General features: G+C 33.8%; 1 protein-coding gene across 6 annotated transcripts in view; it reads left to right on the top strand.

The window, feature by feature from the left end:
- The window catches only part of ARB2A (ARB2 cotranscriptional regulator A), a 403,635-nt gene that overhangs the window by 83,172 nt on the left and 292,827 nt on the right, over positions 1 to 27,636 (top strand). For 4 of the 6 annotated variants that reach the window (XM_061189446.1, XM_061189441.1, XM_061189442.1 and 1 more), the window contains 2 exons: positions 16,745 to 16,810; positions 21,910 to 22,101. The exons of 1 other annotated variant lie outside the window; for it this stretch is intronic. In XM_061189446.1, coding sequence (XP_061045429.1) covers positions 16,745 to 16,810; positions 21,910 to 22,101 — 258 coding nt within the window. The remainder of the gene's footprint in view (positions 1 to 16,744; positions 16,811 to 21,909; positions 22,102 to 27,636) is intronic. One more of the 6 variants, XM_061189443.1, reaches the window with a different exon arrangement.

Genomic DNA, 27,636 nt, shown 5'->3' with positions numbered 1-27,636 from the left:
TTCACAGAAATAACCTGTTTTTATATGATAAAACTATAGTTTTAGATATATCTAAAATGCATTAATGGACATCCCTGGTGGCACAGTGGTTAAGAATCTGCCTGCCAATGCAGGGGACACAGGTTCTATCCCTGGTCCGGGAAGATTCCACATGCTGCGGAGCAACTAAGCCCGTGAGCCACAACTACTGAGCCTGCGCTCTAGAGCCCACGAGCCACAACTGCTGAACTCACGTGCCACAACTACTGAAGCCCGCATGCTTAGAGCCCGTGCTCCAGAATGAGAAGCCTGCGCACCGCAATGAAGAGTAGCCCTCACTTGCTGCAACTAGAGAAAGCCTGCATGCAGCAATGAAGACCCAACACAGCCAAAAAAAAATAAATGAAATTTTTTTAAAAAAGTTAAAAAATGAAATGCATTAATAAGGAAAGACATATATTACAATATATCACAAATCTGGTATTTTTAAAAATTTGAACTGTATTCCACTTTAATTGGTTTCCTTTGTAATCCTGTATATTTTAATTTTTTTTAAAAGCATTGTCTGAGAAGAGTCCATCGACTTCATCATACAGCCAAAAGAGCATTCTTTATTTGTTCACACATTTAGAATGTCTAGTTTAGGCAGTTAAAATTACTCTCTTTTTACTTTACCTACCTTAAATATCCTCTTTTGTTTCTGTTCTTGCCTGTTGGTATTAGTTTACTAATAGGCCTTTAATTTCAGTTTTACATCTCACTCTCTGTTAGCATCTTTATTTATTGACTCTGTAACATAGGAGATGGAATATAAGTCCAGAAAACAGATTCTAGACTCCAGGGCAGGCAGACTGCCTAGGTTTCAATCAGAACTCTGTGACTTATTTAGCTGTGTGACTGTGGGCAAGTTATCTAACCTTTCAGATGCTTTGGTTTCCTCCTTTATAGGGTTGTTGTGAAGATTAAAGGAGTGGAGATTGATTAAAGGAACTTATGTTAGTGTGAGTGCTATGCATATGCCTGCTATTATTGCTGTTTATTCAAAAAAATATTTGATTGCCATTATATGAGCTAGGCCCTAGACATTCAGCCCAGGACAGATGCTCCTCTTCCAAAAGCTTAAAGTCTAGTGACAAAGACAGATCTTGGAAAAGACATTATTAATAATCTAAGTGTTAGGATGGAGGAATGCAAGATTCTTAGCTGTGTCTTGAGGATAAATTCAGGGCCAGGCAAGGAGGAAGTTGAAGTTGAATAAGCAAAGAATGGGACAAACATGCCCAGCGAAGCAACATCGTTTGCTAACGCTCTGAGATGAAAAAGATCATGATACATCTGATAATTTAAAAGAAAGTCAGTGTGGCTACACAATATGGAGAATGAGGAAAGAGAGTGGTATAGGATGATACTTGAGAAGTAGGCAGGGGCCAGATCTGGTAAGGCCATGCTTGGTTTAAGGATTGCGGTCCTATCCTTGTAGCACTGGGAAGCTTTAGATTTGCATTTGTAAAGGATGTCTGCTAACAGGAGATATGATCTGAGGGAAGATCTGCTCTACATAATAGATATAGCAGAAGGAAGCTACAGATGCAATCCAAGAAGAGATAATAACCTGTTGATGGACTAGAATGAACTAGAATGGCAGTAGTAGAGACGGGGCTCTTCCAGAATTAGCTTGAGGGATTTGATGATTGATTGCAAGGGGAGGATGAAGGAGAAGGAGTTAAGACATTTAGGCTTCTGGCTTGAGCAGTTAGGTGCATGGTAGTACCATCTAGGGAGTTGATGAACACACTGGAGGAGGAATAGGTTTGGAGATGTATAGATGGAGTCAGTTTGAACATAATGAGCTTGAGGTGCCTGTGAAATCACTAGGAGGAGATATCAGTAGTTAGTTGGATACACTTACAAGCCTGTTGCTCTGATAAGCTATTTAAGAATCTGGCTATTGGGAGGTAAGGATGGCTTAGAAAAAGGACTCTTCTTTAGAGCAGGTAAACGGAAAACGTGAGAGCAAGTGATCTGAGGCTGATCTAAATGAAGGACAGCTGGGGATATGGGCTAGCACTCCAAGGAATGCTAATAGGAAGTTGGAGGAATGAATTTTATTTCAAAGATATGCTGATAAAGCAGTTACTTCAAAAGACTTCTTAAAAGTTTAGAATGTACCCACCGAGAATGAAGTATAAAAGGTTTTAACAGGAAAAATAAGAATGAGATGGAGATAATGCTAGTGAAATTTAAGATGTAGTTCTGACTTAAGAGGATATGCACCCAGGGTAATGTGATTTAGTTCTAATTAGACAACTCATTGCCATTCATATCATAGTCTCTTTAATGTAAAGATGCTAGAGGAGCCCTTTTAGGTTTAGCCAAACTGACATTATTGAGTAGTATCTAACCTTAATTATTAAGACATTTTATGTTTTTTCTTCCTCCTGCTTTCCTCCTGTCCCTCCCTTCCTTCATCTCTCCCTCCTCCTTTCCTCCATCCCTTTCTAGGAGGGAGGTAGGGTGGAATGTAGAGTTAGGATAAATAGGACATTAGGAGGAAAAGGTGTTGTTTTTTAAATAGTTAGGTAACTTACAGGGTGGATCTTTATTTTAAATGATTCTAAGTCCCAAGCTAATAATTATGTATACATTTAATTTGCTTAGGATTTAATAAACAATGCTTAAGGTTATATGTGTTTCTTAGTGAGTACTTTTGAGAAGCATTAAATATTTTAAAAATTGATTAAACTCTGGTACAGACACAGTGGAATACTGTGGCTAGTAAAAAAGAATAAAGAAGACCTCTGTTACTGAGAGAGGATAGATGATCTGGATAAATTTTCAAATGATAAAGTAACAGTTATTTAGTCATAAGGAAGAAGGGATAATAAGAATACACTGTGCAACAGTATACAATACATTATAGTATTCTGGCTTTTTTAAGAAAGAGAGGGAAATAATACATTTTTGTTTGGTTATATTGGCACTGAGAAACACTGGAAGGATACATGAGAAAGTAAATAATAAGATTACCGATGCGGGCAAAGTAAGGGGGAAAACAATGGAGGAGGACGGGGTGGGAGTGAGACTCCTCAGTATATATTGTGTTATAGTGGTTTCATTTTTAAATCTTGTGTATTTACTTCCAATACAAAAATTAATTTTTAAAATATTGTTTTCCTTTTAAATGTATTACTTATAGATCTTTATAAACTGTAATACTACGTTTGTAAGCACTACCAATTATTTTTCATTAATTCATTGTTCATGTGCATCTGTAGTGTGGTTGATGCTACAATAAAGTGGGATATAAATCTTGTTTGTAAGGTGGCTACTTCAGTGGGCAAATGAGAATGTGAAGTAATCATGATGGAATGCTAAATGTCGTAAGAGAAGCACAGAGTCATTGGTAGAATCAGCAAAAACCAGGTTGGAGGTAACATTTGAATTGAATTTTGGGAATTTGGAGAAAAATGAGGGAAGTTAAGAGAATTTTGGATGGGAGATGGACATAGGCACCAACATAGCAAATAGTAGGACTTATTCTAGTGAGTCCTTGATTTTGACAAACCATAATGGATGAAAATTATCCCCAAGTATAGCTGTGGTCTTATAACATTTTGAGAAATTAAAATGTTTTGATGAAAGCAAATTGTTGTTACCTTATTTATCATCTGCCACTTTTCCATTGAAATAATTGTGGAAATAGATGCAGTGTCAGTAGCACCTGCACTAGGAATATGAACAATGTGGGAAATTTTAAAATAATCTTATGTTTTGATATAATTTCACACTCACAGAAAAGTTGCATGATTAAAAAGAACCACATATATCATATATTATTATGTAATTTTTTTCTGAACCATTTGAGAGTAAGTTGGAAACATTATGCCCTTTTACCACTAATACACTGGTGTATAATACCTAAGGATAAGAACATTCTCTTCATAACTACAGAAGAATGATCAGAGTCAGGAAATTTTATATTATGTCAACCTACAAGCCATGTTTAAACTTTGCTGATTGTCACATTATGTACTTAATAGCTGATATTCCTCAAGTCCAGAATCAAGTCTAGGTTCATGTGTTGCATGTAGTTGTCGTGTCCCTTTATCTTCCTTTAATTTGGAACCATTCCTTAGCCTTTTTTTTTTTTGGACATTGACTTTTTTTGAGGAGTACAGGACATTTGAAGAGTGACCCTTAATTTAGGTTTGTCATTTGTATTCGCATGATTAGATTCAGGTCATGAGTCTTTGACAGTAGTACCTTAGACGTGATCTTTTGTCCTCAACGTATGGTATCAAGAATACATGATTTTGGTTTGCTCTAATATTGGTGATGTCTGCCAGGTTATATTATAAAACTACTATATTTTTCTCTTTGTAATTAATAAGTAATTTGGAGGAATATATTTGAGACCATGTTCCTTATGGAACTTCTACCTATTAATTTTAGCATCCATTAATGATTTTCTAACTCCATCATTTCTTCTATATGTATTAGCTGGCATTCTATCTTAAGAAAGAGCTTCTTTTTTCCTCTTTCCTTTTTATTTTATTCATTTTTTTGTATCATTGTGGATTCATGGATACTTATTTTACTAAATGGGCTGTATACTCCCTTGCTGTCATTATTTTCATGCCTAAATTATGCCAGATTTGGCCAGGGATTCTCATTAAGCAGGTTCTTGTTTTCTTTTAACATTTATTCATCACTCTTTCAGCAGTTTCTTGCATACAAAAAAATTTTTTTTCAGACTTGACTTGTACTTTCTTTGCTTCAGGTGCTGAATCAGCCTTTTCTCCCTGGAAACTTGGTTCCTTCTATGGCGAAGGGCATATAAAACTCAAGCCCCTGAGTCAGCCCGATCTCCAATTAGCTCTGGGTATTTTTATTGGAAAAGTTTTTATATATGTATGTATAAAACACACACAGACACCAAGATCTGTGTATTGGTGGTGGTGTCATTGCTTCTCAGCTGTCAGCAAATGTGCATGTGTATCTGTGAGTACACATGCATATATATATTCATAGTTTTTACTCTCTGTAGATAGGTAAATATAGAAATAAATAAGATATAGATGTATATATGTATGCGTGTATATATAAGTGTATATACGCTCATGTAGATATACACATATATCCAACTTATCTATGTACGTGGATAGGAGATACATGTATATATATATACGTATATATATATATATATATATATACGTATATATATATATGGTAAAAAATAAAAGTGCATACTGATACCAGCTCAATATTTTTTTATTAACCAAATCTCAGTATTAAACCCTGAAGCAGAATAATTAAACCTTGCAGAGGAGAGAAACTGTAGTTGATTTCCTTCTACTAAGCTCTTACTATATTCTCCTATATTACAGCCTGAAAACTGAAGGGAGATGACTTTTCTTCGAGGTAGCCAAGACTCTCCTATCCCCTACAGTAACATGAAACTGATGCTGAATTACCACTCCTAGCAATGTAAAGTGACTGGGTGATGTTTTGTATCTGTATCCGGAGATGTAAAGTTAGCAATTAGGAAGGAGTTGAGACTGGAAGAATTGTCAAAGCGGTGTACTCTGGGGACTGTAGTATTTCATTCAGTGTTACTAATGATAAAGGTATTACAGATGCTGATTATCGTAAAGTTCACTCTTCATATTTAGATGAGCTAACTTTGGAATCAGGCATGCTGGATTTTAGCTGCAGTATATTTGCATATCAGTAGTAAACGAAATGTTGTAAAATGCCCCAAATTAAACTATATCCTGTTCATATTAGCCACTCTTTCACCTTAAAACCTGAGAAGACCATGTATATTATATTAAATATTACTATATTAAATATTTTCTTATTTTATATTAAATATTCTAATCTGAAATTTATGGGACCAAGAAATCTCCAGAAAGAATTGGGAGGGTAAATGGATAGTCAGCCAAGTTACAGGAGTTTCTTCTAGGCCTGTTTCTGCTAATTCAATAATGAAAACTTAGAAAAAGTTAAAAACCAAAAAAATTTGTTGAGCACCTTATTCCACTTGCTTTAGTTTTAATTATAATCAAAAAAACCATAGTCTTTATTCTCAAGGAACGTACATTAAGTAGAGGAAATAAGACTAAAAGGAATATAATAAGCAGAAGAGTAAAAGCCAGTAAATAATTATTTGTTGAATAGACTCCTGTTTCCTGAGGAAATGTTTTAGGGGGAAGGTTTACGAAGATAGTGTGCTTTAAGGTGATTTTTTTTTTTTTTTTAGGATGACTATAATTGAAGAGCCAGAGGTACAAAAACATTAGATAAGAGAACTAATATTTAGAGACCTTAAAATAAGTATCATTTTAAATGGTTAAAAATATAAGAAAAGAAAAATAACATATAACAAAGATTAGAACAATATAAAAAAGAAAGCATAGATTAAATAATACCTAAGAAAATGTACAGACATCAAAATACAGTCAATAAAGTTAAAAATTCAGTGGACTAGTTAAATAGCAGATTAGACACAGCTGAAGGGAGAATTAGAACCCCAGAAGGTAGACCTAAGAAAATTACTCAGTATGTAGCCCTGAGAGATAAAAAGGGGTGGAAAATATGAAAGCGGGCTTATAATAGGGAGAGTAGAACAAGAATGTCCAGCATGTATCTAGTAGGAGTTCCAGAAGAAGAGAATGGGAGTGAGGAAATATTTGAAGAAGTACTATCTGTGAATTGTTCTGAATTGGTGAAAGGTTCAAGAAGTACACTGAGTCCTCAGGAAGATTGATAAGACTTAATCTACACCTAGACATTATAGTAAATCTACAGCATATCAGAGACATAGGGAAAGATCATAAAAGAAACCAGAGGATGAAGCCTGATTACTTAACAACCACAGTAAAACTGACAGCAGAAATATTAACAATAACCATGGAAACCAGAAGTCACCAGAGAAAATATCTATTGTTCTAGAACTTTATGCCCAAGTAAAACTACCATTCAGTGTTAGGTCCAGATAGAGATATTTTCAGACAAAAAACTGACAGTTTACTTTTTCCTAAAGAACTAATGAAGAAGAAAACTGAACTAATGAGAGTGAAAGAGATGTACCCCAAAAGGAATACTGAGCAAATGAATTGATTGTCACATGGGAAATCAAAACAAACTTTACCTAAATAAAGCAAAATAATCACACACACACACACAAAAAAGGTACAAATCAAGGGAAAAAATATATCTTATACAAATAGTATGTAAGATGAGTTAAAAAGATGGGTTAAAGCTCTTTCAAGTCGAACTATTCAAGAGGAAAAGAAAATTTATTAATTTTAGACTTTGATATGTCAAATATTCATGTTAAAGCTATAAAGATGCAACTAGAGGAATAGAACTAGAATATGTAACTTTTATCCAGAAAGGTAGGAGTAAAGAAAAGTTTATCTATTAAAAGATAGGAAAAGAAAAAAAGAAACATATAAAAAGCAAGGTAAGTAGAAGGTACAAAATACAATGAAAAGTTAAATCTAAATTCAGTAATCACAATGAATTAAATAAACTTGCCAGTTAAAAGATGGTCAGCATGAATTAAAAAAAAAATTTTGTATGTGATTTATAATATACTTATCTAAAATATAAGACCGGGCTTCCCTGGTGGCGCAGTGGTTAAGAATCTGCCTGCCAATGCAGGGGACACGGGTTTGAGCCGTGATCTGGGAAGATCGCACATGCCGCGGAGCAGCTAAGCCTGTGCACCACAACTACTGAGCCTGCTCTCTAGAGCCCACGAGCCACAACTACTGAGCCCACGTGCCACAGCTACTGAAGCCCGCGTGCCTAAAGCCTGTGCTCCACAACAAGAGAAGCCCCCGCTCGCCGCAACTAGAGAAAGCCCGGGAGCAGCAACGAAAACCCAACGTAGCTAAAAATAAAATAAATAAATTTTAAAAAATAAAAAATAAAATAAAAATATGAGAGCATGTTAAAGTAGAAAGTAAACCTAATTATGCATACAGTTTTTTAAAAATATTAAAAGTAGATATTTTGCAAAGTGGTTATTTACTGTTTGAGCATCAATATTTTCTATTTTTATTAAGCTATAATAATTATAAATTTTCCAGTTTTGTTTAAAAATGGAAAAAATCTATAATATTAAATTTAATATGTAAATCTCATCTACTTATTAACTTTTAATACTCATAGAAGTACTACATTGTCCTTGCTGGTATAATACTAAATGATTCTGTTGAACCATGAATTGCTCAGCCCTGAAGGTAAAAATTACACTGCTTTGGGGTAAACATGTTTTAAATCAAGTAATTGCTCAGAGCTAAAATCTCCTACTACTTGCACTTTGTTTAGAGATGAAATGAGTAAGACTGGTTTCTTAAAAGCCATGGAGTTTTAAAAGTGCTATTTGTATCAATAAGTGAAGTGAAACTGAGATAATCTTAACAAAGACTGTTTTAAATGCAAAAGTCTGTTTTCAAAATTATTATTAAACTTCCTATATAGTAAAAACTCATAATATCAAATTTTTTTACATTTGTGATACATTTGTAAGTCAGACTGCCTGTATTGACTCCGTTTGGCTTATTTGTGAAATCAGAGCTTCCTAAGCAAATGAGTAGTGTTAAAAGGAGTTGCTTAGGTAAAACTAAACTGTTTTCAACTGTTCTGAGTATCTATTTAATACAGAAATCATATACATAGTTGTTTTAGGCAGAGGAGAACTAAGAAAACTGTCACTTCACTGTACTAATTACAAATCACTTCATTTTATTCCATCAATTAGAACTAGATTTCTCCTAGGTAACAACTTATTAACCTAAGTCTCTTTAAAAGTTGTTCCTTTTAAAATCTTTTATAGTTCATATTTTACTAATTCAGGTTGGTAGTCTATTGAGTCTGTTTTCTGAGACTTTCTTTGATTACGGGGCATAAAATTTCATAGATATACTTAAATCTTTGAGAGTATTTCTTTCGGTTCAGTTCATCCACGCTTATACTCCAAATCAGGGTACTCTTAGCATTTAGTTGTCCTCTCCAGAGGTGGATGTTACTCAGGATTTATGGATGTTGGTGTTTTGTGTCTTGGCCTAAAGTTCTTACTCTTCTGATGGGCCCAATACAGAAATTTTTATCTTACCGTTAATAAAGTTGAGAAATGAAAATTGTTATTGCTGTGAATCAATGAGGTCAAACTTAATTTCTTACTAATGAGAGGGTTTTCTTCAGAGTAAGAAAGAACAGAAGCTTGGCCATCTAACAGTAAAGTTAACATTGTATTTTTATTTAATTAAAATATTTATGTTAATTTTCTTTCATTTCTCCAGTCATATTTCTTGTCATAAATCCCATTTTATTTCTCAAATCCAGTCGCAAAAAGGTCTAAAGTACCTTCTGGGAAACTTCTTAGTTTCATTACCCACCTCCTTAAATTATAATCTGCCAGAATAATTTCAGTGCTTTTGCAGGAATAAAGGGTGTCATTATTAGCTTCTTATTTAATTAATGACCAGATATAATGCAGAAATGCATGAGGTACATGATAAGCACATAGCAACTGCTCAATAAATGTCAATTACATTTATTGCAGGGTGAGTATACCCCTTCTGTTGGAAGTACTCCATTGAGAATTAATTTTTTTTTTAAACATCTTTATTGAAGTATAATTGCTTTACAATGGTGTGTTAGTTTCTGCTTTATAACAAAGTGAATCAGTTATACGTATACATATGTTCCCATATCTCTTCCCTCTTGCATCTCCCTCCCTCCCACCCTCCCCATCCCACCCCTCTAGGTGGTCACAAAGCACCGAGCTGATCTCCCTGTGCTATGCGGCTGCTTCCCACTAGCTATCTATTGTACATTTGGTAGTGTATATATGTCCATGACACTCTCTCACCCTGTCACATCTCACCCTTCCCCCTCCGCATATCCTCAAGTCCATTCTCTAGTAGGTCTGTGTCTTTATTCCCGTCTTGCCACTAGGTTCTTCATGGCCTTTTTTTTTTTTTTTCCTTAGATTCCATATATATGTGTTAGCATACTGTATTTGTTTTTCTCTTTCTGACTTACTTCACTCTGTATGACAGACTCTAACTCCATCCACCTCATTACAAATACCTCCATTTCATTTCTTTTTATGGCTGAGTAATATTCCATTGTATATATGTGCCACATCTTCTTTATCCATTCATCCGATGATGGACACTTAGGTTGCTTCCATGTCCTGGCTATTGTAAATAGAGCTGCAATGAACATTTTGGTACATGACTCTTTTTGAACTATGGTTTTCTCAGGGTATATGCCCAGTAGTGGGATTGCTGGGTCGTATGGTAGTTCTATTTTTAGTTTTTTAAGGAACCTCCATACTGTTCTCCATAGTGGCTGTATCAATTTACATTCCCACCAACAGTGCAAGAGTGTTCCCTTTTCTCCACACCCTCTCCAGCATTTATTGTTTCTAGATTTTTTGATGATGGCCAGTCTGACCGGTGTGAGATGATATCTCATTGTAGTTTTGATTTGCATTTCTCTAATGATTAATGATGTTGAGCATTCTTTCATGTGTCTGTTGGCAATCTGTATATCTTCTTTGGAGAAATGTCTATTTAGGTCTTCTGCCCATTTTTGGATTGGGTTGTTCGTGTTTTTGTTATTGAGCTGCATGAGCTGCTTGTAAATCTTGGAGATTAATCCTTTGTCAGTTGCTTCATTTGCAAATATTTTCTCCCATTCTGAGGGTTGTCTTTTGGTCTTGTTTATGGTTTCCTTTGCTGTGCAAAAGCTTTTAAGTTTCATTAGGTCCCATTTGTTTATTTGTGTTTTTATTTCCATTTCTCTAGGAGCTGGGTCAAAAAGAATCTTGCTGTGATTTATGTCATAGAGTGTTCTGCCTATGTTTTCCTCTAAGAGTTTGATAGTGTCTGGCCTTACACTTAGGTCTTTAATCCATTTTGAGTTTATTTTTGTGTATGGTGTCAGGGAGTGTTCTAATTTCATACTTTTACATGTACCTGTCCAATTTTCCCAGCACCACTTATTGAAGAGGCTGTCTTTTCTCCACTGTATATGCTTGCCTCCTTTATCAAAGATAAGGTGACCATATGTGCATGGGTTTATCTCTGGGCTTTCTATCCTGTTCCATTGATCTATATTTCTGTTTTTGTGCCAGTACCAAACTGTCTTGATTACTGTAGCTTTGTAATATAGTCTGAAGTCAGGGAGCCTGATTCCTCCAGCTCCATTTTTCATTCTCAAGATTGCTTTGGCTAGAGAATTAATTTTTATCAGGCTTCATTTTCCTTCTTCCCACTGTCTATTTCTTTGATCGCCCCTGCTTTTTCTGTTAAAATTTTCTTTAATCCCTAGGTAGAGAAATCCTGAGCTAGAAAAAAGTCTAGTTTGACTCCAGTTCGTAGAGGGCATTATTCTGTTGTTAGCCAAGGGATCTATTTCATGAATATATAATCTCAAAATTACTTCCCTATGTCTTCCATTGTGGATTCATTTAATTTTAGCTATATGGCTACTTCTTAGGAATCAAAAGAAATCCAGAGAAATTATCAGGTGTAGTAATTTTTTTTTTCTTTCCAGTTTTTCTTTCAAATAATACTATACTGCTTCATGGGTAGTGTGAGTACCTTATAACAGAGTATTCTCAGCTTCTCCCTCCCATAACTTATAATCTTGCTGTCATTCATTTTTCTTTTCTATAAGCTATAATCACCAAAAACATCGCTGCTATTATTTTCAACAAACTGTTGTCTGTTAGGTCAATTAAGAATAAGAAAAGGGACTTCCCTGGTGGCACAGTGGTTGAGAATCTGCCTGCCAATGCAGGGGACACGGGTTCAAGCCCTGGTCTGGGAAGATCCCACATGCCACGGAGCAACTAAGCCTGTGCGCCGCAACTATTGAGCCTGTGCTCTAGGGCCCGCGAGCCACAACTACTGAGCCTGCATGCCACAGCGACTGAAGCCTGCACACCTAGAGCCCATGCTCCGCAAACAAGAGAAGCCACCGCAATGAGAAGCCCGCGTACTGCAACCAAGAGTAGCCCCCGCTCGCCGCAACTAGAGAAAGCCTGCGTGCAGCAACAAAGACCCAATGCAGCCAAAAATAAATAAATAAATAAATAAATAAATTTATTTAAAAAAAAGAAAAAATTAAAAAATTATTTTACCTTAATTTATTCCTCTCTAACACTCTTCCTTTCTTTATGTACATCCAAATTTATGACCTATGTAATTTTCCTTCTCTCTGAATAATTTATTTTAACATTTCTTGTGGTAGATCTACTTGCAAAAATTCCCTCAATTTTTGATTGAGAATATCTTTATTTCTCACCTTTGAAGGATAAGTTCACTGGATACAGAATTATAGATTGGTGGATTTTTTCTTTCAATACATTGAATATTTCAATCTGCTCTCTTCTTACGTGCATGATTCCGAAGAGAAGTCTGATATAATTCTTATTTTATTTTCCTTTCTAGGTAAAGTCTTCCACATCCCTCACTCCCCCAGATCTCTCCATACTGCCAGTCTGGATTCTTTGTGCAATTTTAATATGATATGGCCAGGTGTAGTTTTGGTATTTATCCTGCTTGGAGTTCTTTGGATCACCTGGATCTGTGGTTTTGTGTCTGTCATTGATTTTGCTATATTCTCAGCCATTATTATGTCAAATTGTTCCTCTGTTCTTTTCTCTTTCTTCTCTTTCTGGTATTACTATTATGCATATGTTAAAACTTTTGTAATTGCCCTATAATTCTCATATATCCTGTTCCATCTTTTCATTTTTTTTTCTCCTCTTTGCATTACAGTTTTGGAAGTGTGGACTGTTACATCTTGAAACTCTTTGATTCTTTTCTTGGCCATATCTAGTCTACTGATGAGCCCATCAAAGGCATTCTTCATTTTCATTACAGTGTTTTTGATCTAGCATTTTCTTTTGATTCTTTCTTAGAATTTCCATCTCTCAGCTTACGTACTCATCTGTTCTTTTATGTTGTTAACTTTTTCAATAAATCCTTTGGCATATTACTTATTGTTGTTTTAAATTCCAATTCTGATAATTCCAAATTTTCTGATGCTTGATTTGTCTCTTCAGGTTGTTTCTTTTTGCCTTTTAGTGTGCCTGGTAATTTTTTGTTGAAAGCTGGACATGATGTATTGGGTAAAAGGAACTTTGGTAGATAGGTCTTTAGTGTGAAGTTTTATGTTTATCTGGCTAGGAGTCAGTCTGTGTCTACTATTTGCTGTAGCTCTTGTGGCCAAGGCTAAAATTTCCTCTTATGTCCTTGTTTTTGTTTTCCCTGTTGTCTTTAAGTGTTCTGGAGATTTTAAATAGGGGTGAGCTTTGCAGTTCTTTTAGCTGTATCTGATTCCTTGTTATTTTATAGGAGCCCTATTGCTATGGTGGTAATGTGAGGAAGGGTGGGAGGAAACCTTCTATAGTCCTATGATTAGGTCTGTCTTTTAGTGAACCTTTTGCTTCCCCTGTGTCAGTTACGCTCTGGTGAAATAGTTTTCCTTGTGAGAAGGCCTTATTAAGGAGAACAGAGTTCAGTAGTATTTCAAAATGGTTACTTTCCACTTCCCCTGCTGGAAGCAGGTGAGGATTTTTCTCTAATCTCCACAGTGAAGAACCTAGTGAGGCTCATGGAGGTAAAATTCATAGAAGTTTGGAGAATCCTTCTTTAAGGCTGAGGCCCCTCCTAATTTTTCATTCTTAAGCTAGTATTCATATTGAACCTCCAGAAATTAATCAGTTATAGTTGAAAGTGTTCCTACCCCAGGACTGGCTCCAGCCAACACTTCTGCGCCTGGGCTTTTGTTACCAGTAAGTCCTTATCCTCTGTATCTGCCTGGCTGTCTCTCCAGTTTTCGGGGAAGCAGTTTGCCCTGTGACCTCAAATATCCGATAGATCTAAGAAGAGTCGTTGGTTTTCAGTTTGTTCAGCTTTTTTCTTTTTGTGAGGATAGGAGTGACTACTTCCAGGCTCTTCATATTTCAGAACAGAAACCAGAAGTTCCTGTGTTTCTTATTAGAATGAAGATTTCACTTTAGCTCAGTCTTATTAGTCTCTTAAGCCTTTTCTTTTCATGTAGGAACTTCACTGGAAACAATGTCTCTAGTGAATATTTGAACATAGATTACATTTGGGCGAGATACTTTTTTCATCTATTTTTTTCAAAATTATCTTTTCATTTATTGACTTTTCTAAACGCAGACTGCAGTCCTCCTCAAGCTGTAAGGCTATGAATCCTTGATGCTTTCTTTCTAAGCCTCAATTCAGCAGTTAGAAAGATTTTTTAAAAACCTGAAGCACTTATCTCCCGCAAAGGACGTAGACAGAATGAACAGTGAAGAGAATTTGTATACTGTTTTAAAGTACCTTCAATGCACCAGACACTATCCTGTATGGATACACAGAAATGTAGAGTTAGGATACCTAAATTTTAGTGTTCTCAGGCTAGTCAGGTAACAAGACAGGTGAATAATATCAAACTCATATGCTTCAGGCATGTGCAGAGAAGCACAGAGGTGGGATATTTTGTCTTACCTTGGAGGGTTGGCATGAGGCAGGAAAAAGTCACCTAAAGCAGCTGACATGTGATCTGTCTCTTGGAGGATGACTAGGGTGGAGGAGAACATTCCAGCAGAGAAAACTCCCTACAAGATAGATGGTTTAGTTTATGGTTGCTTTTCTTCTGCAGTCAGGACTTTGAGAGCAAGGCAAATTGGGCAAGTTAGGTAGTGTCTTTCCAACTCTATTCGATGTATGGTTTTATTAGAACAGATACTTGCTCTATAATGTTTTTCAAAGTCAAATGTAAGCAATGTTTGAATTGTTTTGTATTATATTGCAGTATGAAATTGAGAGTTAACTGCAATATGTATTTCATATTGATATAAGGTATAACCTGACAAAATAATTTTTTAATTCTCAAATTATGTCTTCTAAGTATTTTGCATGGTGGTAGAATTCATTTGAGTTTAAGTTTGATTGGTTTTATTGTTTCTTTAAATGTAAGGATATTTTATGATTTCATAGAAGGAAATTTTTAGAAATGATAACCCACTCATTTTAGCTAATCTCATTTAGTTAAACCATTTCTCTTGAAGTGGTAACCCATTATATAACTTCATGTATATTTTTAGACTCATACATATATTTACTCTTTCAGGTTTATAGTACTGCTACTTTCTGGTGAAGATAAACATAATTTAATGTTCATAAATTATGTTCAATGAACATAATTTAAAATTCTACATAAAATATAGGAATACTATTCAATTAATAACTAGTAGATTATCGCCTAGTTCCAGTTTAGTGTTGTAGCTTTTGAAATTACTATTACCAGACAATATAAAGCTCTTCTAGCATACATCTAATATACTGTTTCTAAAATGAATGAATATGTATACAGAGAAGGAAGGATTTTGGACTTCTTAGAGAAAGCAGGATAGAGAATCTTATTTTAGATGACAGAAGACAGCACCAAAGTGATCTTAATTTTTCTAAAAAAAAAAAATCATCTGATCTTGTTTCATATTAAGATTTGACTTTTAATTATGTTGCTGCTAAAATTATTCTCTGAGATACTGTGCATAGATGATTCAAGATATTTTTGAAACACTCCTTAAAATGACCATTAAAGCCTATTAAATCATCACTTTTACTCCAGACATCTCTTTCTTCACTTGCTTTGCTTTCTTTAATAGAAATAGTGTATTAGTTTTCTGTTGCTGCTGTAACAAATTACCATAAATTTAGTGGCTTAAAACAACACAAATATATTATCCTACAATTCTTGAGGTCAGAAGTTCAGTATGAGTGCCACCAGACTAAAATCAAGGTGTTGGACAGGCTGTTCCTTTCTGGAGTCTTTAGGGGGAGAATCCATTTACTGCTTCTTTGAGTTGTTGGCAGAATTCAGTTCCTTGCAAGTATAGCACCTAGGTCTTGTTTTCTTACTGGCTATAAACTGAGGATTATCCCACCTTTTAAAGGCCACCACATTTCCTGGCTCATTGTCTCCTTCCTCCATCTTCAAAACCAGCAATGGCCTGTCGAGGCCTTCTCACTTTGCATCTTTCTGACATACTGTTCTGTAATCTTTTACTTATAAGGATTTATATGATTAAGTTGGGCCCACTCAGGTAATCCAGGGTAATATCCCCATCTTGGGTTCTTAACGTTAATCATATCTGCAAAGTCCCTTTTACCATGTAACATAACATGTTAACAGGTTAACAGGAGTTAGGATGTAGACATCTTTGGGGAGCCATGTTTCTGCCTAATATAACCGGTAGTACTAACTGGTGCCTGGCTTTGCTGGATCAGTTTTCCTTTTCTGTTTAGAATACCTCTGACTTTTCCCTCTGTGATTCATGGAATACAAAAGAAGTGTTAGGATTCAGCAGAGTCATGATAGTACTATATTAGATATAATACCTATAGGGAAATTATAGGGAAAAGAGAATTCTAGAAATACTGAAAAAAAAAAAGAAAATATGCTTACAGAGTATTGCTTTGTAAAATAGAAAGTCCTTGTGTATTTTTGTGAGTTTATATTAACTATTTCGAATCCTTAGTATTAAGGTCCATAGTTATTCAGTACACAGCAGCAGGAAGTAAACCAGTAAAGAGCCTCTTATTTTAGTATGAAAATATCCCAAGATAGATATTCAGAGCAATAAATTTTAATAATTTATGTGAATTTTGATAATGGACAACATTGCATTTTAATATGTTATTTCTTTCCTACTTAGATCATCACGAAGTATGTATACGAGCTCCTGGAAAAGGACTGTAATTTGAAAAAAATATCTATTCCAGTAAGTCCAATTTTTAAAATATTTATAGTTCCAAATAAAATAGTTTTCAATTAAGAAGAAAACTTTTGTTTTAGGTTAACTGTGATAAGTTTAAATGTTAAGATCCTAGTGTTTTGATATTGATAAAGATAATATTAAATTCCTGTCATTATATCTCATCTCATTGTGCACAATAGTTCTTAAAAAGTAATATTCTTCAGTGTAAAGAATAACTGATTTCCAGTCTTTTTTGAAAATGATGACACAAAGGACTACCCTTTCCTCTACCTTTTCTCATTTCATTGGTATAATTTATTTTACTTATTTATTTGAAGTAAACCAGTGTTCCTTTTCTTGCATTAGACATTCACCATCGCTTTAATTATTTCTTGATTTTTTAAAAATTATATGTTTTATTTCTGTGTTATTTCCTCTGCACATCCCCAGATTCACTCCTGGTGCTTCCTGTTTCATAATGCTACTCACCTCTTTTTTGGTAGAACACTTTTTTGAAGTTTTGCACATTTTGCCATTTCAGAGTGAAAAAGTTTGACATTTGTTCTGAGATTCAGCTTCTCAAAAGAACTTTTTTGTTTTTAATGGAAAACATGAAATTTTAAGTGTTTAAATGAAGAAATAGTAACCTTATGTGTGTAATGATGGTAGACTAGATTAGATGATCTTTAAGGTCCCTGACAACTCTCTGATTTTACCATCTAAATGAATCTCCAAGACTTCATGAAAGTAATTTATTTAAGGCACAAAACTTTGAATATTGATAATTTTGTTTACATGAAATTTTGCATGAAATTTTAAAGTTCTTTGGGCAGTGTTATTCTACTATGAATTGGAGGGTTTGAGGATTTTTTAATGCTATCCATCCTCCCAAATTAATTCCATAGGTTGATTTTTTTAAAAAAGAAATCTATTTTATATTTAATTTTCTATAGGCAACCTCAAGTACTAGGTCACATTGTTAATCATTTATTCGTTCATTCAACAAATATTTATTTTAGGGTACCAGGTACTGTTCCAAGTGCTAGTGACATAGCAGTGAATAAAATATTCAATATTATTCCACGTGATGACTAGGCCAACCCTTGTTTTTTTGGAAGCTTTCCTTCCTTTTGAATTATGTGAAAACCAAGATTTTAGTATCTTTTTGGGAGTGAATATAAAAGTCTTTTTTTGGATTCAAATCTCTTTTAGTTTTGACTTTAGGTCTAGTGTCTTACTCTATTAAAACTATATATTGAATTTTGTCTTCTGGAAAGTTAAGGTAGAATTTTGTCACTTTGTCCAGTCTTCTTTTCTTGTTAATTCTATTTCTTTCGAAGTTTCTGAAGAATGATATTTAAAGAGCCTTAGGTTAATTCATTGTTACAGCACAATTAATATTGAGTCCTTTAACTCTGTAATACTTCTAGTTCCATGGAACCTTTAAACTCACTTTAATTCCCTAGATTTCTAGAACAAATTACAAGATAATTGGCCGTATCTCTCATGTTATATTATTGACTTTCATTAATTTTCTTTATAGAAAGCCTGAGATTAGATTTAGAAGGACTTCAGTTATTTTCCTCTTTTTTAAATTTAGACTATAAAGTTACACAGAGGGCGCTTTACATTATATGAGACCTATAACAACCTTCATGTCCATTTTTGGTTAGTAAAGATTCCCTAATTTTATAAACATTAAAGAAACAAAAAAATTTTATTTTAGGAAGTTTATCTCTCCTTAAATTATCATCACATATTTTATATAGTTGTGAATTTTTCTTCCCTAAGTATTAGTTTTCTCCTGAGTTCTCTTAAATCCCAAAGCTAGCAGTGAGAGTGGGGTTTTTTTGTTGTTGTTCAGAGTCTTTTTTTTTTTACTACAGGAATACCACCAAACTTTTTTTTTCTGATGATAAACTAAGTTTTAGTGTTATAGTTGAAATATTTAACAAGGAAAGAAAAACTTTTTTTTTTTTTTAAATGACAGCACTTCGTGGAAGTCCATGATTTGACAGATCGTGATCATGTCTCATGTTTACTCTCCACCTCACATAAATAGGTACAAAATGTTCTCCATTTTAGTATCTCACACTTGTGTAGAATACTGGATACGTGAATTTAACTTGACTACAGATTTGCATTCAATTTATTCAATCATATTTAAATAAATATCAAAATTAGTGATTTTCATAAGTATCCCAAAGTGAATTGTTAATTGCTAAAAATTGTTTGGTGCAGTCTCACTGACCAATTGGCCTTTGAGGTTGATTGGTCTCTAACATGAGGCGGTACACTGGAATGACCTTTATGTGTATTCCTTAATGAAAGCTCATCTTAGTAAATTACCATTGTTTGAAGATAAATGGCCTTGGAACAACCATTTCAAAACTTAAGTTAATGAAGGAAAAATTATTTTATTCATATAGACATTTTTCTATTTTAAATTAGCACTAACTTTACACAGAGTAAATTATAGCCACCAGCTGCAGAGTCACAGTTCTGCATTATATTGAGATGAATATGTCAATGACCAGCTTAAATACTGTTCTTATTCCTTAATCATTAATACCATTACATTGTTCATTTTCATTTTTTTTTCCTTAAATACTCTGATGTTCTGATATTTTCAAAGTCAACTATCTGGATGTTCAAGTAAAACTTTTATTCATTTGTTCATGGCTACCTTAACTTGTAGCCCCTTAAAAAATTCTTGAACAGTGGTATAATATAAAAAAACACATGTTTATCTTCAGAAAATAAGTACTCTTCCAGTTTTAAAGTGATTACTGTGGAATTTAAAGTGCCAACATTCCATTGCTTAAAAAATTGACTCAGGTGCTTGGTAACAGGGGACTTAGTATGATGGAAAAAAGAAACAGTGATCAGCACCTGCTGGAAAGTCCATAGCTAGGGGTTTTTTCATTAAGATAAACAGATGTCCATTTCCATACATTCCAGAATCCATTAAGGCCTCACTGACTTTAAGAGGCTCTTTTATTTGTGCATATTTAGACATACTTTTTGGTAAATGAATGACTGGAAACCTCTGTAGCCTCTTTTTTATTTTTCACTGACAGCTTTGCTTTTTAATTTTTTCTTTTGTTCTTATTACCATTTTCTTTTTTTAAGCCATTTTAACTGAATGATTCCTCTGCTTTCATATAATGTTCCTAGGTAAAAGGGAGTTTTTCTTCTCAGAGTTGGTTTTCATCTGTCTCCCATCCACTTTTCTTCCTCTATGACTTCAGTCATATCCATTGTCATCATAGTAATTTGTTTATTCTAGACGTCACATGCAAGTGAAGCTAATGTGGTAGTGTTATACTTCATACTTCTCTTACTGCATATTTAATTACTACTAATAAAGATACAGATATGCCATTTTAATTCTAAGCATTGTGTAGTTCTTTTAAAATTCTTTGTAGTCATGCATTCATTTAATCTTCCATTTGTGCTTTCTGAACCAGGCAAGTATTGTAAGCAGTTAAGAGGACGCATTATTTAGTTAAATGCCTTTTATCTAAAGGAATTCACTAGTGATGCTTGATAAGATTCTTTATTCCAAAAGTTCATTCATTCTTATATAAATGAGTGCCTACAATGTGCCAGCCTTTCTTCTAGGCATTGGGAATGTAGCTCGAGACAAACAAAGGTCTATGCCTTCCTGGACTTACATTCTAGTGGAGGGAGCAGATGGTAAATAATAGAATATTATTAAAAGCATATTAGATTGTGTTATGTGCTATGGAGGAAAATAAAACAGAGAACGGGACTAGGGAATTTTGGGGGACGTGTTTAAATGGGGTGGTCAGAGAAGGCTTCACTGAGAAGGTGGTATTTTTTTCTTAAGCCCTGTGGCTGTGCTCTTCTTACTGAAATAATTACCTTTTGTGCTCTGTTTACACAACTGGCTAAGCATCTATTACTGACACCAATCTGATTGTTTTAGAAATAGAGAAATTTAATTTTTTTTTTTTGTCCCAGGAGTAGTGACTGGGAACATTTGGAATCCAAGGCATTTTTTGGTATTGAGTTTTTTTCTTTCTTATTTTGGTAATTTTATGAATCTATATTGTTGATGAAGTGAAGTGCTATTGCATTACCCAGCATGTGGATTGACTTTCTCTATTTGAGGAGGTGTTTATTACTAGCTGTCAAGATTTTAACTTCTGGCTCTGACCTGGTTGCACAAAGGCTGCCATTCCTAGTTACTTGCCACTGCTGATGTGGAATACCACTCAGTGCATGCCATGGCATGTGAAATAAGAGGTTGGGAAGTTATCCCTTTCTAAAAAGTCTTTTGAATCTTTCAAATCTAAATCATACATCATCTAGTTTAAACCTAACTATTAAGTGTAATCAAAATGACTAAGAATATTCACTTTTCATACCATAAATAACTAGTACATAAAATAAGGTTATCAAAGTATACAAATAATATTCCTTCATAAAATAATTGTTATATAATCCTGTGTTCATACTCTGAATGAAATTTCAAGGTCCATTTACACAGAACAGTTGGTGTTTGAATTTTTAAATAGTTCCCTCTCCTACTGTTAAAAGCTTAGTAGTTTTCCTTGCTAATATATGGTTTTCCAATATGTGTATTCTCCAGCTGGGTTCTTCTGTTTTTTATTTTAGGTGCAGCATATTTCTATTATAACTTATAGGCTTAATAGCTGTGTGACCTTGGGCGAGTTATTTAAACTCTCTAGGCCTCAACTTCTTCATCTATAAATGAATATAATAATAGTGCGACCTTAATAGAAATAATATTTTTAAAACATTTAGCATAGTATCTAGATCATAGGAAGCACTTAGTTATTCTTATTTATAATGATAATATAATACTAAATATACAATAATAATGGAGAAAGTCATATTTCCAGTATTCTTTTTTCATATTTTTATATGTTTAAATTACTATCATGTCTTTTTTTGCTCCTCTACCTTATATATAATTATCAATCTCTAATGAAAATTTTATTTTAAAGTTTTTTTACTTCTATAATTCTGTAATAGTCATTCTATAATTTATAGTAACCATTAGTTGTTTTCTCATTTGTGTCTATACCTGATCAGAAAACATTTATTTATTATTTAATTTTTTTTAATTACAGGTAGATGCCACTGAGAGTGAACCAAAGAGTTTTATCTTTATGAGTGAGGATGCTTTGACAAATCCACAGAAACTGATGGTTTTAATTCATGGTAGTGGTGTTGTGAGGGCAGGTCAGTGGGCTAGAAGGCTTATTATAAATGAAGATCTGGACAGTGGCACACAGATACCTTTTATTAAGAGAGCTATGGATGTAAGTGCAATTTCCTTTATTTTTTTTTTTTGGCATTTTATAGCTCTGTTTTAGTATGTGTTATAAATTATTTTATCATGTCTTTTAAAAAGTCTTTCCTAAACATAGTCTTATCTTTAAATTGTTATTATTTATTTTATTTGTAGTGAAAGATTATTCTGTATTATTTTGCCTTTACAACAAAAGCAAAAAGGCATCTTAAGTATACAAAGATTTAGATAAAATCTTTGAAATGAGTATTTTCAGTTCTAAATTTTTTCGTTTCTTATTACATGAAATATCACTTAAATTATCAAATACTTATCAATATTATTGAAAATACTTCTGAAAAAAATCATGACTGCTTTTGTAAATCTTTGCCTACCTGATTCAGTGAAGTTAGAAACTAAAGGAAATCTGCTACCTTTAAATTAATACCTTATTCTTAAAAAAAAAAGAGTTGGAATAACTCAGTGTTTTTTTTGTCATTAAAATATAAAAACAAAAAACAACTCTTTAGAGCCCACAAATGCTTTAAGAATAAGACAAAGACATACAAAATGGTAAATTGCAGTATTTACTGAATTACTTTATTCTTACTTGAATTCATACTTTTTAGAAATTGGTGTTTTAAAATTGCGTTCAAGGTTTTCTTTCCTGTAGTGGTGAAATTTCTTTTTCTGACCTAGCTTTGTTACATCTTAATATTTGGCGACTTGTTTTACTGTCTCATTCTTAAGTTCTGCAATGAATAGTTACATTTTGCAAAGTTGGTTTTCTTTCACATATAAGCAGAGATTTTCTTCAGAAAAAAAAAGGTAAAGTGACAGCTTTACTTATAAAAGGTTAATATAATAACAGAAAGTTATCATGTATGCTTTATAAGAGCTACATTATTACATTTTTGTAATTAAAAGTGGAAAGAAATTATTTGATACACTTATGATTGCAAAGGTCAAATATATGTTTCCTACTTTGTTAACTCTGAAATGATAAGATTAAAGCTCAGCCCAGCTCCTAAAGAATATTTTGTTAATAGATTTTCAGGCCCTTAAAATGCTGCAAGTAGAATTTCATAGGTGAATTGTGTATTTTTTTTTTTCAGTCTTCATGGATGTGCAAAGAACACAAAGACATTACTTTTGATTGGTTGCAAACTTCGACAGTGTGTTTTTTGGTAGAATTTAAGTAACTAAAATAAATTTAGTTTATTTTGAAGTAACTCACGTAATGTTATTTAAACTGTTTCATATTTCAGGTTATGAATAGTGAAATGAACTTACTCTCTGGCACATTAGTTTGTGGTTAGAACAGATGCTGTTGATGTATTTTAAGAACTTTACATGTGAAATGTGATCACAATTTGGTGAATATTTGAACATACAATTTAGTAAAGAAAATCAGATGTTTGTACAAACACGTGCTTGGTGAAATACTTTATGTAAATTATATTGTCTGTGCTACTAGATCAACTAAGCCTTTCCCATTCTAGAATATTTTATTGTTGTATAGGGTTTTTTGAAGTGAAAGAGTATAGGGGAAGCCATCCCAAATACCTTTGAACAGACTATCTGTTGAGATCCTAAACAAGAGGGAGGAGGTTTATCAGTAACATTAGAATAGTCAGTCATTTTGTTCTTTTAAGTAGGAATAGTGTTTGGGGGATACCAGCATTTCATTGCCTTGCCGTTTTTGTGCTTTTCTCAATCAGAGCAGCTCAGGGTTCCTTGAAATAAAGCAGCTGATTTCTAAGTTCTTTAGTATTTAGTGTATGTTGTGTACTTTGAAAAGTTTAGTTTATATACTTTATTCTCGATTTTATGAACTTTATTCTGGTAACTTTCTACATGGTGAACATTTAAAAATGGGTATCTCTTTTTAATTCAGATAAAGTGATTTTATTACTTTGGCTTTACTTTTTCATGGTGTTTCTCTGGTAATTCTTCAAGGGCTGCTCTGTGTTTGTGTGTGGCTGGAGGGTGCGGAGACAGGTGGGGGAAAGGATGGTATTTTAGGAAGCAGGAAGAGGAAGACTAATAGGGAAAAAGAAGCTGTCTCATTCTTTTTAATCAGATTACCCCAAAGTGTTTTTATTTTCTGGACTTTTTTCTAAAATTGTATTTAAAGAAATGTTTCCGTAGTTTACAAAGGACTGGGAGCCACTACTCTGTTTTCCATGGTCTGTCAATTTTCATATCACAACTGAAGTAAATTCTGATATTTTTCAGGCCAGACAAGATTATCTCTACTCAGTGTTGTTAATAATATTTATGCTATATCCCTTGCAGATTTTTAGTATAAGATTAAAGGTCCTAAAATAGGAGTCATTTCATGGTAAGGTTAAAACTTTTTTCCAACACTAGAACCCTGCCTCAACTGGAGGTTTTGTAAAAAAAAAAAAAATTGTGTTTGAATCTGTGGAGCCACTTTGGTTGAAGCTGAAGTGAAGAATGGAACCACCCTCACAACAGCCCCTGAGGTTTCTTCCCTGACTCTGGGGCTCCATAGATGACAGTTTAAAAACTACAGATACTCTAATCCTTGCAGTTTAGATACTTAAGAACTTTATTATTAAAAATGTATTAAGATTTCTTGTTGGAGAAATAGTACATATCAGATAAATGCCCTCAGTGCTTCTCAGGCGGCCATAGCTAATATTTTCAGTGCTTAACAATCTTAATTGCATAATATATTAATTGGAGTAAGAAACAGTATATCATATAGCCAAGTACTAATTATTCAGTGTCTGATTGTGCAGTTTGAGATTTTCTCATACTTATTTCTTCTTTGCTCTTTTCAGGCATTTTAGTTGATCTCTATAAAAAGGGCAAGGAAAATAGGTGACAATTCATTTCATTACTAATTGCAGGGGTGGTACAGGGGTACAAAATTTAAGGGGTCAGTCACTCTCATGACGTGCAGTCCTTGTAGGACCCTGAGAGTGAGTGCCTCCTTAAATTTTGCACCGTAGACACATCACCGATCTCTCCCTATCCAGGCTTTGACTGATTGAGATGTATATACTGTCAAAAAGTTTTATGGGGAGCAGTTTGGAAGCCCCGGGTCCATAAAGGCACATTTTTACCGTGCATCAGAATCACGTGGAGGGCTTCTTGAAACAGATTGCCCTGTTCAGATCCCAGGTTTTAATTCAGAAGGTCTGGTTGGGGCCTGAGAATTTACATATCTGAGACTATCTCAGGTGATGCCAATGCTGCTAATTGGGCACCACACTAGAACCACTGGCGTAGGTAATACTTTTTGGATTGGTTGAGAATTTATATATACTTTTCAGGCTTTAGGTGTAATGCATAAGGTGGAACTTGATGGCAATTATATTTAGTATGACAGAGGATGAGAAGTTCTAGAAAATGTTTTATAATAAAATCAATGAAGTAAAAGTTTAAATTATAAAGAGTACTCTCAAAGTACAAGTGATTCATATCCAACATGACTTAAAATTTTTTAATTTTAATAATTTTATGAGAAGTCCGATAACTTCACTAAGCCTACATTGTTTTCTAATTCCTCATAGCTGGATTATTCAGAAGAATCTACTATTTCCGTAATTACTTACTTTGCATATAATTTTCATAGTGTTATATCTAAGTTTTTAAAATTAATGCCATTTTTATCAATGTAATTTATACAATTTGGGTTCTATAACATGGTGGACTGAGTTAATTAACAGGCACTTGTCCCTCCCACTAAACACCCATAAAAATAATGGAATAAAACATAGCAACAACAAAAATATTAAAGACCTAGTTATGTTCAAAAGATAGAAAAAGAATCTTTAAATGCCTGACTACAAGAAAGAACTTAAAACCCCAGTGGTAAATCCCTGGAGGGTGTGGCAGCCCAAAGGTGATATCTGATGAGATATAAGACCTAGGCCCCAAGAGGTCCACAGCACAGCTTTGAGCCTAAGAGGCAGGATCTAAAACTAAGACCCTTGTATATAGCTCAGGCCCTGGAAGCTTCTGCCTTTTTAGTTTTTAGAGGTGTAAAAGTCAGTTTGCCAGAAGTGCCAGGTGGGGTAAATAAACAGCCTCCCCTGAGATATAGAAGCCACAGATCCTAACCCAAAGGTGGATTTAGATTTGCAGTTTGAATTTAGACAACTTATTTAGTGTGGGAATCTCAAGCAGTGTAAATTCATGTAAAAATGGATTTTGGACTGATGAAACTTCTGGATTACCAAATGGAAACAAATATAAAAGTGCCAACAGCAACACTTTACAACGCAGGGTAAATCCCTAATGAAGAAGAATTTGTAGTCAGAAACTAAAAATTATATGAGGAAATGATTCATTACAAAGAAAAGTCAAGTCAAGCAAAACTATCAGGCATAGTTGAAGAGAGTTAGTAAATTAAAAGTTGGAATTGGGGAATACAGTATATAGAATATAGCAGAGAAAACCTGAGAAAAAAATTATGATAGATAAAAAGTCATGGAGAATAGAATAAGATCTAATAATCCTCTAATAGATGTTTCAGAAAAGCAATAGAAAAGAATGGGAGAAAAAGCAATATATTAGTGGTAGAGTGTTTATGAGAATAAAGACACAAACCTTTGTAGAAGAAGCATGGCATATCTTGAGCAAGACAGATAAATCTACACTTAAAACTTATTAAAATAGAACTGTAGAACATCAGAGGATACAAGCATATAATCTTAAAAATCAAGTAAGAACAAGTGACATATATCAAAATAAAGGTTATCCTTTCCTAATCCTTCCTCACCTGTTAGTTCTGTTCCCTAGATGTAATAACTCTCAATACTTTTTGGTTTTAATTATATTCTCTATATCAATATTTTTAAATTATAGTGCTGTCTCTTGATTTATCACTTTCTGTTATGGCAGATAAGAATCTCTTTCCCATTCCCACAGTTTTTGGATTAATTCAGCAATCAAGCTTTACAGTATTACTACTATGTTAGTATTGCTTGTGGCTGAGGCAAGTAGGTACTGTGGTTGCTATTCGTTTCTGCTGCAAGTTTATTTTCATAGAATTAATAATTTCCTAACTGTTTTCTGTTTTCTTTGTAATAGTTGTTAATTCTGATTGGCCTCTCTAATTTTTTACATGGTTAAATTTATCAGATAATCTTATGGTTTCATGTTCTTCTGGAGAGCTCTCTTTTGGAACTCTGTGGACTTCTGTCCCAATCTTGACTGGTCACTTTCTAAGCCTGCCTCCCTGTCTCTTTTCCTGGGACTCCACTTAGATTCTCTCTGGTGTTTGACCTCCTGTTTCCTGGATCTAATGACCGTAGCTTTTTGGATATATGCTCTCATTTTGTTGGAATCATCAAAGAGGGAATACGAGATCAATTTTTGAAACCTAGTATTTATGAAAAATACCTTTATTTTACTTGCTCACTTTATTTTCATAATTCATCTAGGCATAGAATTCCAATCTGAATATCATTTTCATTCTGAAATTTGAAGGTTTTGTTTCATTGTTGTTTTACTTGCAGTGTTTTAATTGAAAAGTCCAGTACCATTCTGATCTTGAATCCTTTTGTTTCCCTCCACGGAAGCTTCTTTT

The sequence above is a fragment of the Eubalaena glacialis genome, chromosome 4 (assembly GCF_028564815.1).
Source record: "Eubalaena glacialis isolate mEubGla1 chromosome 4, mEubGla1.1.hap2.+ XY, whole genome shotgun sequence".
Lineage (NCBI taxonomy): Eukaryota > Metazoa > Chordata > Mammalia > Artiodactyla > Balaenidae > Eubalaena > Eubalaena glacialis.
Note: the sequence above shows the minus strand (reverse complement) of the source record. Positions and strands in the feature narration are given on the sequence as shown.